The sequence below is a fragment of the Heterodontus francisci genome, chromosome 2 (assembly GCF_036365525.1).
Source record: "Heterodontus francisci isolate sHetFra1 chromosome 2, sHetFra1.hap1, whole genome shotgun sequence".
Classification (NCBI taxonomy): domain Eukaryota; kingdom Metazoa; phylum Chordata; class Chondrichthyes; order Heterodontiformes; family Heterodontidae; genus Heterodontus; species Heterodontus francisci.
In genome coordinates this window covers 78,402,558-78,420,218 of record NC_090372.1, presented here as the reverse complement: position 1 = coordinate 78,420,218, position 17,661 = coordinate 78,402,558, and the positions used below count along the sequence as shown (strand labels likewise).

General features: G+C 41.7%; 1 protein-coding gene across 3 annotated transcripts in view; it reads right to left on the bottom strand.

Annotated features, from left to right (window-relative positions):
• Positions 1 to 11,145: 11,145 nt before the first annotated feature.
• The window catches only part of LOC137379640 (WAS/WASL-interacting protein family member 3-like), a 106,338-nt gene continuing 99,822 nt past the window's right edge, over positions 11,146 to 17,661 (bottom strand). For 2 of the 3 annotated variants that reach the window (XM_068050768.1, XM_068050757.1), the window contains exon 8: positions 11,147 to 12,337. In XM_068050768.1, coding sequence (XP_067906869.1) covers positions 12,297 to 12,337 — 41 coding nt within the window. In that variant the 3' untranslated portion in view covers positions 11,147 to 12,296. Of the gene's footprint in view, positions 12,338 to 17,661 lie in introns of all 3 variants that reach the window. The other variant, XM_068050772.1, reaches the window with a different exon arrangement.

Here is a 17,661-nt window from a genome sequence, read left to right as displayed (position 1 = left end):
AGTCAAGTAACTACAAACGATTGTCTTGTCAACTGAAGTACAAAAGAGGAGAAGACTTACTCTTGCTTGGTCGGTCTCCTTTTCCGGATATCTCAACTACTCACTGAAGTGAAAACTTCATACATCCGATTGTGTATTGTCCAACTTTTGTGTCTAGTGCTAGGAAACAACCAATGATTGGTTGTTAAGTGTGTGCATGCAGGTTGATATAAAGCAGGATCTTTTAAATGCTTTATGTTTGTGATGGTAGCATTTACATTCTTCAAGATAATTCATTGAATAAACAATAATAACCAGGTGACAAACTAAGAAGCATGATGTAATCTGCACTGAGCCATGATTGGTTACCTTTGTATGGTATTTTTCTATTTTTGTTTATGATAAATCTTGTCAAATTTGATTTTGACTGTCCTTCACTGTCCGTGGTTAACAAGCAGGTTGTGGTTTGATGTGCTATAGTATATACTATATGTGGAATTTCTTATAATTTACTACAATTAATGGCAGTTGAGTCTGGTGTGCCTCAGTAAATGCCAGCTGCCACAGCATTGGGACTCAAACATTCCTTTAACACTAACAAAATCTCCAGATCTCTGGAGGGGGGAATCAGTAAAAATGATAATTTAATGAAAATTCCATACATTGTATATTGCATAAGAGCGAGCTACATTCTGTGCTTAGATCAGTTTCAGTTGCATTTGTAAATTGTTCAAGCTTTGCTCCTGCAATTTATATTATCTGAATTTTTATGCATTTCACATTCTTACGTGTCTTTTTTTTACCATCCTTTATTCTTTAATATCATTTCCATGAAATATGCAGTCAGTATATTTTCTGGTTTATTAATTGCTTTTCCTAAACTGCAACTTTGTGCTCCTTGAATCAAAGAGGTTCTTCTATACAGAAAAAAGTAGGACATTCTGTTTCATTTTATTATGATGATTTTACTTATTTGCACTGCCATTTATGTATCTCATTGTATGGTTAGTCTTTGTGCTGGGTTTTGTTTGGCAAAGCCTAGTTGATTCTAATAATATAAGACATATTTTGTATTTAATGTTTCGCTTCTATTCAATGAACTATGGTATATTTAGCTCTTAAATTTGCATATTAAGAACAGAAACTCAAATCGCCTTTCTCAGCTAAAGATTTGGGCAGAATTCTCTCTCCCTAATGCATGATATCTCGTAATACTGTATGGTCAGTTGGTGTCACTTAATTAAATGTCCCTACCACAATTATTTAAAAGTTAATAATCAGCACAGTTAGTTCAAAAAGTCATTGCAAAAGCTATCTGCTACTATCCCAAGTTACACTGTTTCAATAACTTAAGCATTTATGACTTGAATCCTGTAATAGCTCATGATGACTTTAACAATTAAGTTGATGATTGATTTATAAGTTTGTTCTGGCTTAAGTCATTAATGCATGTATGCATTGAGCAAATTTACGTGTTAGCATTTAACGCTTTAAATGGTCAATCCCAACAAGACAATAATTGACTGACATCACTGGCCCTTTAACTTGAATTGTAATCTGCTACTGTCACTTCTTACAAAACCACATGATTAGTATCTGTTTGTTGCATAAGTCGGGAGGCTGCACTACATGTTAAATATTGTGTATCGTATGTCGAAATGTGAGTCCTATACTTCTCAATCAGCAGCTGCGTTTGTGGACATCAGGACTAAAGAGTATGCATTGTGTGGCAAAATGAAGTGCTCCATTTGGACATTGCAGTGATATTGGTTTTACTTGTGTGTTCTTTTGTCATGTTAGCTCTCTGCTGACAATTCATTTATTAACTATTGAAATCTGTCATGACAGTGGAAATTTCAGGACCCCACTAGAACTAATGTCAGAATCATTTTCTCTTTTGACAACTATGTTATGGATTTGGTCTGCTTTCCCTCTATGAGAACAGTGATGTGCAGAAAACAATAATGCTGTAATAAACTAATCAAAACCTCAATGTCTCGCATTGCACCTGTACATATATATACATCTTCTAGGTCAATGGACAGTGGAAGGTTCCACTAAGTTGTAGGTTTTTTTATTTTTGTCCACGTGAAATTCTATACAACTGTATTCTAAAACTAGCTACCAAGTCCATATACAATAAATTCAGGATTATCTCAGACACCCTGTGAGTTCACATTTGGAAAGCATACACAATGATAAGAATGGCGATGAGAAAACTTTGCGAGCATTTATTTTACAAATAAACCCAATAACATTAAAAATTGGGCATAAAAGCTCTTTAAATTTGTTGGATAATCTTCATACTCATTTGTAAACTTAATTTGAGAAATGTGCATGCTCCTTTTTATCTTCACATTTTACTGCTTCAAAACAAAATATGCCATTCTGCCACTCTATTTCACTCATGAGGGGCCCAATATCTCTGGAGGATCATTCACCCTTGGGAATGCAAAACATAAAAAAAAATTAATGGTGCAACAGTCTGTGGCTCAAAGGACCCGCTGTACTCTTCACTACGGTGTGGTAGTATGCAGGTTTGTACTTTGAGATTTCCCATGTAAATGCATGATAGTCAGCACTGTTCCTGTAGGAAAACATGTACCAAACTGAATGCTGCTGTTGTATAGGGAGACAGTGTACCAAACCCACACTGCTGTTTTCGGGAGACAGTGTACCAAACCCACACTGCTGTTTTTGGGAGACAGTGCTTGAAACCACACTGCTGTTATATAGGGAGACAGTGTACCAAACCCACACTGCTGTTTTCGGGAGACAGTGTACCAAACCCACACTGCTGTTTTCGGGAGACGGTGCTTGAAACCACACTGCTGTTATATAGGGAGAGTGTACCAAACCCACACTGCTGTTTTCGGGAGACGGTGCTTGAAACCACACTGCTGTTATATAGGGAGACAGTGTACCAAACCCACACTGCTGTTTTCGGGAGACGGTGCTTGAAACCACACTGCTGTTATATAGGGAGACAGTGTACCAAACCCACACTGCTGTTTTCGGGAGACGGTGCTTGAAACCACACTGCTGTTATATAGGGAGACAGTGTACCAAACCCACACTGCTGTTTTCGGGAGACAGTGCTTGAAACCACACTGCTGTTTTCGGGAGACAGTGTACCAAACCCACACTGCTGTTATATAGGGAAACTTGTATCAAGCTCAACACTGCTGTTGTAGGGAGACACCAAGTGGAAATAAGCAGCGTCACCACAAGAGCAGGAAAAACCTGGAAAGTAACGCTACGCTGCTCTTGTGCAACCTCTAGTGGCAAGTCATAAAGTAAAATAGAGATGTCGAGGAGAAAAAAAAATACAAAACTCCTTAAACTGTAAAGTACAGATTTTTTAAAAAAGATCCACAGTGGTTGGAAATCTTTCCTGCTCCATCACTTAAGATTACCCATAATTGCCCTGTGTTTGCGTGGGTTTCCTCCGGGTGCTCCGGCTTCCTCCCACATGCCAAAGACTTGCAGGTTGATAGGTAAATTGGCCATTAGCAATTGCCCCTAGTGTAGGTAGGTGGAAGGGAAATATAGGGACAGGTGGGAATGTGGTAGGAATATGGGATTAGTGTAGCATTAGTATAAATGGGTGGTCGATGGTCGGCACAGACTCGGTGGGCCGAAGGGCCTGTTTCAGTGCTGTATCTCTAAACTAAAAATTTTGGATTAGTGAGTTTCTGAGACGAGTTCGTCTGACATCAGTTATCGCATTGTTGAGTGCCTTTTTTTTTACTGCGTGGGACTCAGTCTTGAATGCTCAGCTGGAGCCCTCAGCAGTTTAGTTATTGAATCATGTTGAGAATTGCTTGAGTCAGGGTACATGTTCACAAGGCTAGTAAATGTCTCATCACTGATTTACTCAGGAGGTTTTTTTTGATAAAGCAAAGCTCATTATTTTCACAATTACTGATTTTCCTTTTTAAAATCTAAAATCTCTACTTTTCTATGGTTGTGCATCTATGGTAAATCTGTAAAATGAAATCTTGGTTCAAATATTGTTTTACTACCACAATATAAGATTTATCTTGTCAATTTTTTAAAGAAAGTATTGTGATTAAATGGGTAATACCGCATCAATATTCTATCCATGCATATTTCTGAACAAAAGAAAAGAACTAATTGCTTATTCATTTGCATCTTAACTAAGAATACCTTTACGTTGACAGTATTGATGAATAATGAACTGCTCATATAACTTAACCATCTCTCGGTAGCTGTACTTGTAGTGATTTTCTCAGTCCAATTGAAATCCTACTTTCTATCAGCAATTGTAAATCCTGGTAACCCTGAGTAGAATAGTCTCTTGGTCTGAGCTGCATTGTGTGCAGAAGAATGAGAGAGAAATCCCCCCAGAGTTCCCTTACCATAGCATTTATGCATTCCATAAAGCAAACAAATCCTCGATGAACTATTCTGCCAACCTAATTTATCAATTAATCCGATTCACCTCTTGAATTATAGTCATCCGTTCTAGTTGATAATTGAACTATATTCCAGTGTTACAAATGTTGTCATACCATTTACACGAGACATGTATATATTTTCATTGTAACATATAAAACTATTAAAGAACAAAGTTAATATTGAAATAAAAACAGAAATGCTAAAAATATACAGCATGTCTGTTATCATCCAGTTTAAAACGATAACCCCTTTGCAGATGATGACAGACCTGCTGTGTACTGCAAACATTTTCTGCTTTTCTACTTAATATTTCCAGCATTGCAAATTTTTTTCCGTTTTCACTTTGTTTTCTTTTCAGTTATCAGGAAATCCACACACAGCATTCTCTTTCATCTGTAACCTCCGGTACTCTGTCATGTATTGGGGTGCACAGATAACTGAGTCATCTAGTACATGCAGCATAACAATTTGTGCAGCTGTTTCTAGCCACCTGATTATCAAGTTACTCTTTAAAATATTCTTTGCGCTAATTAGATAAAATTCAATTTTTTCCATTTTTATAGAGATCAATAATGCAATCATAGCTTTACATTGTGGTCTTAAATTATCTTATCTAAAATTATTGCATTTAAGTCCATTCCTCTGAGGTGGGTCAGTTTATCTGGAGCACATTGTGCATTGGAAAGATTTTCCTGCTGTATAATTTTGGATTTAATATAAACTAAGCCATCTTGATGCTACTCATAACTAACTTTAACTAGATTCTAGGAACTCCAGAATTCATTTAGCAAGACTTCCTAATCTTAAATTTGTAATCTGGGCTAACATGTATTTGCATACTAATATCTTACTTCAACAACAACACCTTGTACTTATATAATGCCTTTAATGTAATAAAAAATCCCAAGGTGCTTCACAGGAGCATTGTGAAACAAAATATGGCACCATGCCACATAAGGAGATGTGAGGTCAGATAAACAAAAGCTTGGTTAAAGAAGTAAGTTTTAAGGACTGTCTTAAAGGAGGAAAGTGAGGTTGAAGCAGAGAGGTGTAGGGAGGGTATGCCAGAGCTTAGGGGCCAGGCAACTGAAGGCACAGCCACCAATACTGGAACGATTAAAATCAGGGATGCACAAGAGGCCAGAAGTAGAGGAGCGCAGATATCTCAGAGGGATGTGGGACTGGAGAAGAGTCAAAGATAAAGGCAAGGCAATGGGGGAGATTTGAAAACAAGGATGAGAATCGTAAAATCAAGACGTTGCTTGACCGCGAGCCATTGTAGGTCAGCAAGCATGAGTGATAGGTGAATGGAACTTGGTGCGAGCTAAGGCGCAGGCTGCAAAGTTATGGATGACCAAGTTTACGGTGAGTAGAAAGTGGGAGATATTCAACAGCATGACCATTGCTGAATCCATCCTCAATATCCTGAGAGTTATCATTGACCAAAAGCTTAACTGCACCAACTGCATAAATACTGTGGTAACAACAGCACATCAGAGGCAGCAAGTAACTTGTCTCCTGACTCCCTAAAGTCCAAGTGGTGTTCAACGTGGAGTACTGATTCATCAGCTGTGGGAGGTGGTGATCAGTAGGAAGTTTCATTGTCCACATTTGACCTTCCATGAGACTTCATGGGGTCTGGAGCTGATGTTGAGGATTCCCAGGTCCACTCCCTCCTAACTGTATACTACTGTGCCACCACCACCTCTGGTGAGTCTGAGCTGCTGGTGGGACAGGACATACCCTGGGATGGTGAGGGAGGAGTCAGGGATATTGGCTGAAAGGTATGATTCAATGAGTATGACAATGTCAGGCTGTTCCTTGACACAAGTCCCCAGATGATAGTGAGGATGACTTTACAGGTTTTACTGGGCTGGGTGTGCCTTTGTTATATCTCAGTGCCAAGGTTAGTGCTAACAGGGGAAGTGAAGAAAATCTTGGCAAAACAGGTCTTACAAAGCAATTGCGAGAAATTTTTTTTTTAAACCTGGTAGTTATTTGCTTTGTAATCTACTTCCCAGCTACGTCAGAATATTTGGTTTTCCCAGACAAATTAATACCAACAAATCCTATCGAGTACCTGATGTGAAACGTACAAGACCAGACAGAACAGAGATGCTAATTTTTACTTCAGCAGGGCCAAAAATGGCAATACCAGAGTGGCTGCCCATTATACATCCTGCTGAGGTTGGGTAGGATATGTAACAGGTGGCTGTTCCACTACCATTAGTTTTTAGCTACTGCCAAAAGTAAAAATTGACCCCAGAGTGTCTTGAAATTAGAAATGGCTGTCAGAAAGAAATTCGTAATGTAGTTTTGACTCATCCTGCAGGCATTAGAACTTCAGAATAAAGGCCTGCTACCCGACCCGAACCCGACAGGACCCAACGACTTGTGGACTCGGGCCGGGTCGGACTCAGGTCCAATGTGGTTCCGTCGGGTTGGGGTCTGGGTTTTTTTTTGTGACTTGAACAGGTCTTTACTTCAGAATTTACTGTATTAAAAAAAAATCCTAGTAAAATCAATGAACAGGTGCAGCAAGACAAACTAATCATCACAGGATAGCAATCAGCTCAATTACACTTCCAGGCAATGACTACTCAGCCACACAGAAGTCTAGGTAACCTACGTGAGAGACTGGCTAGTCCATAAACAGAGAAACCAATTGTTTTGACATAGCAGAGTGACAGGACTGCTGGAGATAATATATAAATTAAATGTAGCCATTATAGAGATTGGGGGGTGGGGGCAGGAAAGGCGTTAGAGGCAGGTTTTCTGATGCAGGAGGACCACAGTGACACAAGGAGTGTGTTATTTCAGTGCATTTAGTGGACACCATCTCCCACTTTATTCATTTGTGAATACAAAACTTATGTAATTTTGTTTGAACTGAAAATCTTGCTCAAAACAGACATTGCAAGATTTCAAAACTCGGAGCACATGGCAATTCTTCCAGAGATTCCTTCTGCAGCATAGGCATACCAGTCTAATGCATCAATTCTCTTGATTTGAACAGTTTGTGATATAGAAGATGCATTTCATATTCCGATAGAAATGAATAACAAATGGTTTCAAGTCATCCGTAGGCTAGTTCTCATGTTATATGAATTGACCAAATTCACTATTTTATGTTATCACATTACTAGTATAAACAATACTGACATAGCTGAAAGGGAAAAATAGTGTTCAATTCACTCTTTCTATAGTTAGAGGATGTCTGAAGTATTCCTGATCTGAGAGGACCTGTCGAGATAAACCTGAAATGAAGGCGAATAAAGGAATAGCATCCATTTATATAGTATCTTTCACAGCCTCAGGTCATCTGATGAAGTCTTACAGCCAACGAAGTACGTTTAAAGTATAATCACTGCTGTAATGCAGGGAAACCTGGCAACTAATCTGTGACAAGTAAGCTCCCACAACCAGAAATGAAATAATGGCCAGATAATTTTTTGTAATGATGTTAGATGAGGTATATTGGCAAGGACCAGTGAGAACTCACCTGCTCTTCTTAGAATGGTGTCATGATGGGATCTTTTCGGTCTACCTAAGAGATGGACCGCTGGGTTGAGCACTACCTAGAACTGTACTCCAGGGAGAATGTTGTCACTGAGACTGCCTTCAATGCAGCCCAGCCTCTACCAGTCATGGATGAGCTGGATGTACAGCCAACAAAATCGGAACTCAGTGATGCCATTGATTCTCTAGCCAGCGGAAAAGCCCCTGGGAAGGACAGCATTACCCCTGAAATAATCAAGAGTGCCAAGCCTGCTATACTCTCAGCACGACATGAACTGCTTTGCCTGTGCTGGGACGAGGGAGCAGTACCTCAGGACATGCGTGATGCCAATATCATCACCCTCTATAAAAACAAAGGTGACCGCGGTGACTGCAACAACTACCGTGGAATCTCCCTGCTCAGTATAGTGGGGAAAGTCTTTGCTCAAGTCGCTTTAAACAGGCTCCAGAATCTGGCCAAGCGCGTCTACCCTGAGGCACAGTGTGGCTTTCGTGCAGAGAGATCGACCATTGACATGCTGTTCGCCCTTCGTCAGATACAGGAGAAATGCCGTGAACAACAGATGCCCCTCTACATTGCTTTCATTGATCTCACCAAAGCCTTTGACCTCGTCAGCAGACGTGGTCTCTTCAGACTACTAGATAAGATTGGATGTCCACCAAAGCTACTAAGTATCATCACCTCATTCCATGACAATATGAAAGGCACAATTCAACATAGCGGCACCTCATCAGACCCCTTTCCTATCCTGAGTGGCGTGAAACAGGGCTGTGTTCTCACACCCACACTTTTTGGGATTTTCTTCTCCCTGCTGCTCTCACATGCGTTCAAGTCTTCAGAAGAAGGAATTTTCCTCCACACAAGATCAGTTGGCAGGTTGTTCAACCTTGCCCGTCTAAGAGCGAAGCCCAAAGTACGGAAAGTCCTCATCAGGGAACTCCTCTTTGCTGACGATGCTGCTTTAACATCTCACACTGAAGAGTGTCTGCAGAGTCTCATCGACAGGTTTGCGGCTGCCTGCAACGAATTTGGCCTAACCATCAGCCTCAAGAAAACGAACATCATGGGACAGGACGTCAGAAATGCTCCATCCATCAATATTGGCGACCATGCTCTGGAAGTGGTTCAAAAGTTCACCTACCTAGGCTCAACTATCGCCAGTAACCTGTCTCTAGATGCAGAAATCAACAAGCGCATGGGAAAGACTTCCACTGCTATGTCCAGACTGGCCAAGAGAGTGTGGGAAAATGGCGCACTGACACGGAACACAAAAGTCCAAGTGTATCAAGCCTGTGTCCTCAGTACCTTGCTCTATGGCAGCGAGGCCTGGACAATGTATGTCAGCCAAGAGCGACGTCTCAATTCATTCCATCTTCGCTGCCTCCGGAGAATACTTGGCATCAGGTAGCAGGACCGTATCTCCAACACAGAAGTCCTCGAGGCAGCCAACACCCCCAGCTTATACACGCTACTGAGTCAGCGGCGCTTGAGATGGCTTAGCCATGTGAGCCGCATGGAAGATGGCAGGATCCCCAAAGACACAAGCTCGCCACTGGTATCAGACCCTCCGGCCGTCCATGTCTCCGCTTTAAAGATGTCTGCAAACGCGACATGAAGTCCTGTGACATTGATCACAAGTCGTGGGAGTCAGTTGCCAGCGTTCGCCAGAGCTGGCGGGCAGCCATAAAGACGGGGCTAAAGTGTGGCGAGTCGAAGAGACTTAGCAGTTGGCAGGAAAAAAAACAGAAGTGCAAGGGGAGAGCCAACTGTGTAACAGCCCCGACAAACAAATTTTATCTGCAGCACCTGTGGAAGAGCCTGTCACTCTAGAATTGGCCTTTATAGCCAGTGCAGGCGCTGCTCCACACACCACTGACCACCTCCAGGCACTTACCCATTGTCTCTCGAGATAAGGAGGCCAAAGAACCTGAGAGAGCAGGTGGGGCCTCGATTTAACCTTGCATCTGAAAGACAGCCCATACAACAGTGCACCATTTCCTCAGTACTGCACTGAAGTGTCAGCCTAGATAATGTGCTCAAGTCCCTGGAGTGAGACTTCAATTCACAATTACATGGGGTGCTATATTCTTAATAGCTACTTGCATTGGGACAATTTCTCACATGATCAATGATGGGAGGGAGGAGAGTGTGTCCTTGGCCCAGTTTCACCACTGAATAACAGGGTTCACCTCAGATACACAGATGTTAAGTAATTGAAGAGCAATGTGTTTCAATGCACTTTTAATGCTGCTTATATATATACATAAAAAAGTACAAGTGGAAAAATATAAGTATACAGAATATTTTTCAATTCATCGTACCCTGTGAATAAACAAACTATATACAATCTTGTTTTTTTTCCCTCTTGGACAGAATTTTGCTGCAATCTGCAAAGGATAAAATATACTCCATTGACGTGTTTAGAATATTTTATAGTTAGTTGAATTATTTTTACACTGCTATTACTTTCTATATTTAGTCTTTTAAACAATAGACTTTAAACATTCTTCAGGCAGGTGAAGTAAAGAAATATTGGCCTGGATTTTTCATTCAATGGAGAAGCAAGGGTGCTTGCTGCTGATCTCAAAGAACGCCTCGGAGAGGTCGAGCAATCTCTGTGGTGAGAACTTTACCTCTATTGCTGTTCAATTGATTGTAGCATTCTTCAATGGGGATTCCCAGTGTGGAGCTGCAGTGATGTCATCAAGTTATCCAAGCAGCCAATCACACTAAAGAATTCTCACAGACAACCGACCAGGCAATGAAAAGCATTAAAATTAAATCACTGTTTTAAAAAAATTTACATCGAGAAAAATAAAGACTGGGACATACAAATGGGGTGAAGGGAGAAACTGAAACTTCAACAGAAAGAAAAATTTAGTTTAAAAAATCTAGTAATTAATCATAATGATCATAATCATAATCATTTAACAACATTCTGCAAATATAAAATTATTTTTTCAAGGCCAGATCTATTGTTCAGCAGTAGTTATAACTCAAATCGCCATTAAAAACCCAATTACACCTGATAGAAATGCCAGAAAAAGTTATCCCTCGTTCAAACAGTGACGTGAGAGCGGAAAAGGGAAAGTTTTTTATTTGTTCTCGGGATGTGGATGTCGCTGGCAATCAAATGATTTCACTGCTGACTCAGGAGGAGGGTACGAGAGTGGGGAGGTGGTCCACAGTGAATGATAGACCTCAACTTCAGGATTTCCTGACTAATTCAGCAAAATCAGGCCAGGTTTGTGAAATTAATTGCAATCACAAGTGTGTAAAAGACAACAGATTTATTTTTATGTGTGTGTCAGAAGCTACTTCTCAGGCAAGGGCATCTTACGTACTAATAGTACAAAAAATACATTCAATTACAAGACCAGACATAGATAGACAGCAGTCACACAATTAATTGTGACATCTTAATTAGCAATAACTAACAAAGCACTTAACAACTAAAGTAGGAAGAGAACAACAAATTTTAAGATGACAGCAAACAGAATCGAACAATCAACATTTAATAATTTAAAGTCAGAATGACTAGACAAAATGAGTAATATAACTGAGTTTTTCTCCCCTTTAACAGCTTACCATCTAGTCATTGTAGCCATCTACAAAACATTTGTATTCAACCGTGTAATCGCGCTGCCTGCTGCTAACAAAACTGCAGTACATAAAGAACCAAAAAGTGTTTTGCCATACCAAAGGAAAAAAGCCCCTGAAGGGAAAGGTAAATTTAGGTTAATTCCTAACATGAGCAAAGAATAAAGGCAAATAAAATTAGTACTGAAATTAGCAAGCTGGAGTTTATTTAGATTGACCCCATCAAGTCCTCACTAACTTAAAATTATTGCATGAAAGTCAAAAAAACCCAAAAGCTCCCATTTAAAAAGTTACCAACAACGAAACAGTAACTTGTAACTTAAGTAAAACACTTAATCTGAAGTAACATTTAATATTTTCCACATCATATATTTCCCTGCAATGGGAAGCATTCAGATTTCCCGAGTCTATTTAACGAAAAGGTTAATAAACACTTTTGGTATAGCAATATAAAATAATCCTTATATAAAGTCCTTAAAACTTGAAAATGCACATTTACATAGTTATGTTTTTTAAATTAACTAATTTATGATACAAGCCATTTTGCTAGAATACAAATGAATAAAATGTAATGAACAATGGAACAACTTTGTCACTTTATTAATTATGAAGAAAGTCAGTTTCTTCAAGTATGTGAAGAAAGCTCTGTTTTCATTTTACAGATGGGACAAGTTCATTTGGTGAGTTCAAGACAGAAACATCTTCCTCCAGTCATATTCTGTCTTCAAACTAATAGCAAATGTGGACCCTCAATCACAAACAATGAATGAACAACTTATCTCAACGGTGTTGTAGCCCTGTGACCTTTTTGGCTAACTGGAAAAAAGGGAATTTAGAAAATAGTTAGAAAGTAAGTCATGGTTCATCTATTCCCTCTGCTATATTCTCCAAGTTACATTCAATCAATGCTAACAATTAGTATAGAGCAGCAAAGTTAGCAATTAAATAAACACCTCTTTACTATGGATGTCAAAATCTCAACTGAGCTCAGTGTCACAATGAAGCTTACTTCTAACCACTAAAGGTAATGACTGAAATTATAATTTCACACTGGGCCTTGTGCACACAAGCAGCAGACCATGATAGCGGCCAGGAAACTAGAGATATAACTGTTGAGACTCTGACACTGTCTCCTATATTAATGGGTGCTCTTTCTCCAGTGTTAGAGTTGCTGCTGCCAAAGACGTTTAGACAGTTATTTTCCAACTTGCAAAGCTATTAGAAGACCAAAAAGGTTGAAAGCTCACATTGGAAATTTGAGCTGCATTGAACATTTAAATCAATGATCCACAGTGCAGTAGAAATTGGTTGGTACATGAAGTTGTTCACATCTTGGATTTGCATTGAAATCCAGCCCTGACTGATGGGATAAAATTCTCCCATTTTTCCCCGGCACCATTAATGGCATTGCTAGGTTTCCCAACATTATTCCTTCTATCTGGTGGGTATGCAAAAAGAACAGGACTTATGGAGAAATGGCACGTAGGTTACAGTGCTCAAGAGACTCTTTGTGCCTGCTGATTGGTATCTGCATATCCACATATGTTACAGCCAGGTGAGGAGTGCGCCTCAGGCTCTCCTTTCACCCCTTCTCTTGTTTGACCGCAACAGGGTTTATCCTTTTTTAACACTGTGCTGGAGCTTATCACCTCAGTGAGACTGAGTGTTTGCTCTTGTTCCTCTAACGTGATTGCAAAAGAACCAATCAGACAGGTTTTCTTGAGTTTAAACAAGAGGTAAGTTTATTACACTCCAGCCCGATTTAAAAATACTTAATATAAGCTAAACATTCAGGCACATATTCACTCGAGAGTCACAAACACACACTAATTGATTACAGAGGGAAACAGATTTGGTGGTTGGATGAAAGTCTGGAATAAATGGAATTTAAGTACAGTGGGCTGCATTTTACAATGCCGCCACCAAAATCGATGGTGGATGTAAACAATGGCGGTCCGTCCTTGCGGACCGCTCATTGCGGAGCCACTGCGATATTCAGCACGGTGGATCATTTAAATAGCCGGAGTGGACCGCCCACCCCAATGACGTGGAGGGGGCGGGAGGTCCGTCCCTGGCAATGGTGTCAGCAGCCTTTGCGCTGGTGTTGACGCCACTTATTAAGGGCTTTGGGCCCTTCCATTTAATTTCAATATTTAAAGAAATAGGTTTCAAAAATGTTAAAAACATTTAAATTGCCCCTCTCCCACCCTCCCCAATGACCATGCAATGCATTACTTGCCCTCTCCCCCACCAAAACACTTCCTCTGCCCACCTGACCATCTCCCCCTCCTAAGTACAAAAACTTTAAACTCTAACCCTTCCCACCATCCCCTAAACCAATGAGATTATTTTGACCTGCTCTCCCCCCACTCCCACACTGAAAAATGTACCTGCTCTCCCTTCCCACTAGTGTTACGCCTCAGTTCCCTGGACGGGGATACGAAGGCTTGGGAGTGCCGGCCACTGGCACCAATATCACTGCGGGACAGAAGGCGGAAGCGAGGAAGTAATTAATTCCTTTATTTAAATTTATTTACATACGTAAATTTTGCTCCTGTCATCGAGTGGCCGGGCGGGGGGGAGGATGCTGCCATGAGGTCTCGCCGCTGCCAGCAATATCAGGCCGGGCCTTCCCAGCATCGAAGCCCGCGGTGGGCCTCTGCCGGAGGCATTTTCCGGCCCCCCAGCCATGACCCCTAATGTCGGGATGGCAGTAAAATTCAGCCCAATATGTGAGTCCAATAGTCCTCAGCTAAAATTGTAGTCTTGAAGTCCTGGCTGGGCCTCGTGCACGGTGGTTGGCTTGCTTTGCTCAGGGCTCCTGAAGGCAGTAGGGCGGTTGTTGATTCTTGTCCCCTGGTGGTTGACTGCAGCGGTCTGAGTGCTTGCGGGCGACAGAAAGAGAGAGAGAACCTGCTTCGTTGCTGACTTTTCAGTTACTGCCTGTCTGCTGTCTGTGTGACAAAGCTTACAGTTTCTTCAGAGCGGCGCAGGCAGTCACATAGCTCCATCAAATCCCTTTGTTTTTAATGAGGCTTTTTTCTGGAATATTCTCTGAGATTCAAGGTGCTACATGCCTCAGGAGGTCCAGTCACACTTGGAGGGGGTTGGCTCTTTCAAAGTCAATGGGTGTAGAAGGCCTTGACGAACATGTTGATCAAGCCATTCTAAGTAATTCAAACACTGAGAGCAAGTCATTGTTCTGGCTGGTCTTGGTTAGACTTTATGTCTCCAGTTTAATGTCCTGGTGTTTCAAATGTAAATTGCAGTGGCCATCTTGGATGCCAGTTTTTTAAAAGTTAACTTGTAGGATTTTTCCATTAAAAGTCTAATGTAAGTGTCCAACAGATTAAATTAATATTTCCGAGTTGGCATATCGGGTTTTCCTGATATCCCCGTACTACACTGAATGAAATGTGATGATGGGAGCATTTTATTAAAGGGGTGGAAAAGAAAAAGAGGAAAACATATTCATTTTTCATTCACTCCCAAATGAATCTTAGAATTGTTGCAGCTGGTTTTTCTCTGCAACAGCAATGCTGATTTAATTTTCTTTTTTTCTTGGAGTTTGTCTGGAATGGTTATGTATTGAGTTAGACCCTGGACAAGGCATCAGTGATTATTATTGTTTTTCCTTGCAATGTGGGTAATTTTTAAATGGTAGGATTGTAAGATCAGGCTCCATCGAAACAGCCTGGCATTGTGATTTTTAAATTTCTCCACAAAGTTAGGGTTTATCGTCAGTATAAACCACCGTTTCCCTATATCCATTTTGTACATAGATGTAGAAGTGCTGGAGAGCTAGCAACATTCCCAGCATCTCCTTTTCCATGGTGGAATATCTCTTTTGGTGTTGGTTTATCTTTTTGGAGAAGTATCCTACTGGTCTCGCAACGTCTGCCTCATCGTCTTGGAGCAGGATAGCCCCTACTCCGAGGTCACTAGCATCAACCGCCATTTTAAAGGGTTTATTAAAGTTGGGAGCTGCCCAAACCAGTTTGTTCATCAATATGGCCTTTAACCTCTCGAAAGCGGTTTGGCACTTCTCTGACCACACTACCGTGGCCCTTTTCTGCAGTGTCTGTCAGTGGGGTGGCTATAGTGCTGAAATTTGGAACAAATTTGCTGTAAAACCTGCACATCCTCAGAAAATGCATGATTTCCTTTTTTGGTGTGGGGACGGGAAAATTCACCAGTGCTTGTACTTTTGCTGCCCTGTGCAGCACTCACCCCTGACCTACAACATGCCCTAGGTCGGTCACTTGAGCTTTAGCAAACTCGCTTTTTGCGATGTTTACTACAAGGTTAGCTGACTGTAACTGTTGGAAGAGGGTGTTTAATTTGGCTAAGTGGTTCCCCCCAGGTCTCACTGTATACCAGCAAATCATCTAGATATACCACACAGTTGGATAGGCTGAGAACTGCTTGCCTTTTCATAGCTGTCTGGGAGGTCTTTAGGTGTTCCTGAGCCACTGCACAGGCTCTTGTAAGCCACTCCCGGAACATGGAGATGTAGTCTAAAATGGGAGACTCATCCCCATGCCCCAGAAACCTCTCCTTGATTAGTTTAAGAGAACCTCTTACCTCGTGTCTGTAAACTAATTCAAAGGGACTAAAGCCGGTGGACACATTGGGCAAGCCCCTGGTGGCAAACAGGAGGAATCCCAGCCCCTTGTCCCAGTCATTGGGGTTACACGTAGCAGTATGCCCTGATCATTGTCTTTAGGGTCTGGTGGTACCATTCTAAAGCCCCTTGTGACTGTGGGTGGTAGGCTGAGGAGTTTAGCTGGGTTATGCCCAGATTACCCATGACCTTTTGAGAGATCCCAGACATGAAATTAGTGCCCTGATCTGTCTGGATCGCGGCAGGCAGCCCATATTGGGTAAGGAATTGGATTAGCCCCTCCACCACTGCCTTTGCAGAGATAGTTCTTAGGGTCATTGACTCTGGGAATCGGGTAGCAACATCCATAATGGTGAAAAGATACTGGTAGCCCCCTTTTGTTTTCACTAGGGGGTCCCACACAGTCCACCCTCTGCTGAAGGGTTCCCCAAAAGCCAGATGAGAATTAGGGGTGCAGGTTTTATTGCAGGTTGGGGCTTCCCCACAACCTGGTACGTGTGGCATGTTTTACAGAACTCCACCACATCTTTATGGAGTTTTGGTCAATCAAAATGCTGTCTAATGCGGGCTTAGGTTTTTCGTACCCCGACAGGTCTAGTCATGGGAAGCTCATGGGCCTTTCTTAATATTTCTTTACGGTACCTCGCGGGCACCAATATATGGTGAACCACTGTCCACTCTTCGTCTGCAGGTCTGTGGGGAGGTCTCCATTTCCTCATCGGAACCCCATTCTTTAAACAGTAGCATTCAGGGACTCCCTCTGCTTCAATTTCGGTTTGGGCAGTCTGTGCTAACTTCTTTAATATTGGGTTGGCTTGTTGTGCCTCAACTAGGGAAGATCTGTCTAACCCATCCTTTGGGTCCTCTAACTTCCCAAAGAAGGTTTCAGACAACCAGACAGTAGGGGCATTTGTCTGCAGTGAAAGTTCAGCCTCCTCTAATGGAGCTTGTTTGGCCATGGACCGAGTCACCACAGTCAGGGAAAATGCCGAGGACCTTCACCTGCAATTGATCGGTCTCTCAAACTACTAGGGAAGCTACCACCTTCGACCCCGCCAGATCATTACCCAGGAGCAGGTCGACCCCGTCTACAGGCAAGCTAGGGACAATTCCCACTGTTACAGGTCCTGAAACTAGGTCACACTCCAGGTGCTTCCGATATAAAGGTATGGGCATATATCACCCTCCAATACCATTCACTAACACGCTGACATTCACTGCACCCTCTGGGGGAAAGGTCAGGCCTTTTCCCAGCAGAAGGGATTGGGTAGCCCCTGTATCCCCAAGTATGATTATGGGCTTCCTTGCCCCACTCGAGGGGTATAAGGTTATGCTCCCTTGGGATACAAAATCCTGATAACCTTCAGGGATTTTGGTACATTTTCCCACGCTCACAGCAGTATGTTTACTGAACCTTACTGCTGCAGTTAAAGCCACTTTCTGCACTGCTGTGTTTTCCATCAGGGTCCTTTCCCCTGCACTTGTCTGGTGTGCTATGATTAATCCTACAGGTTTT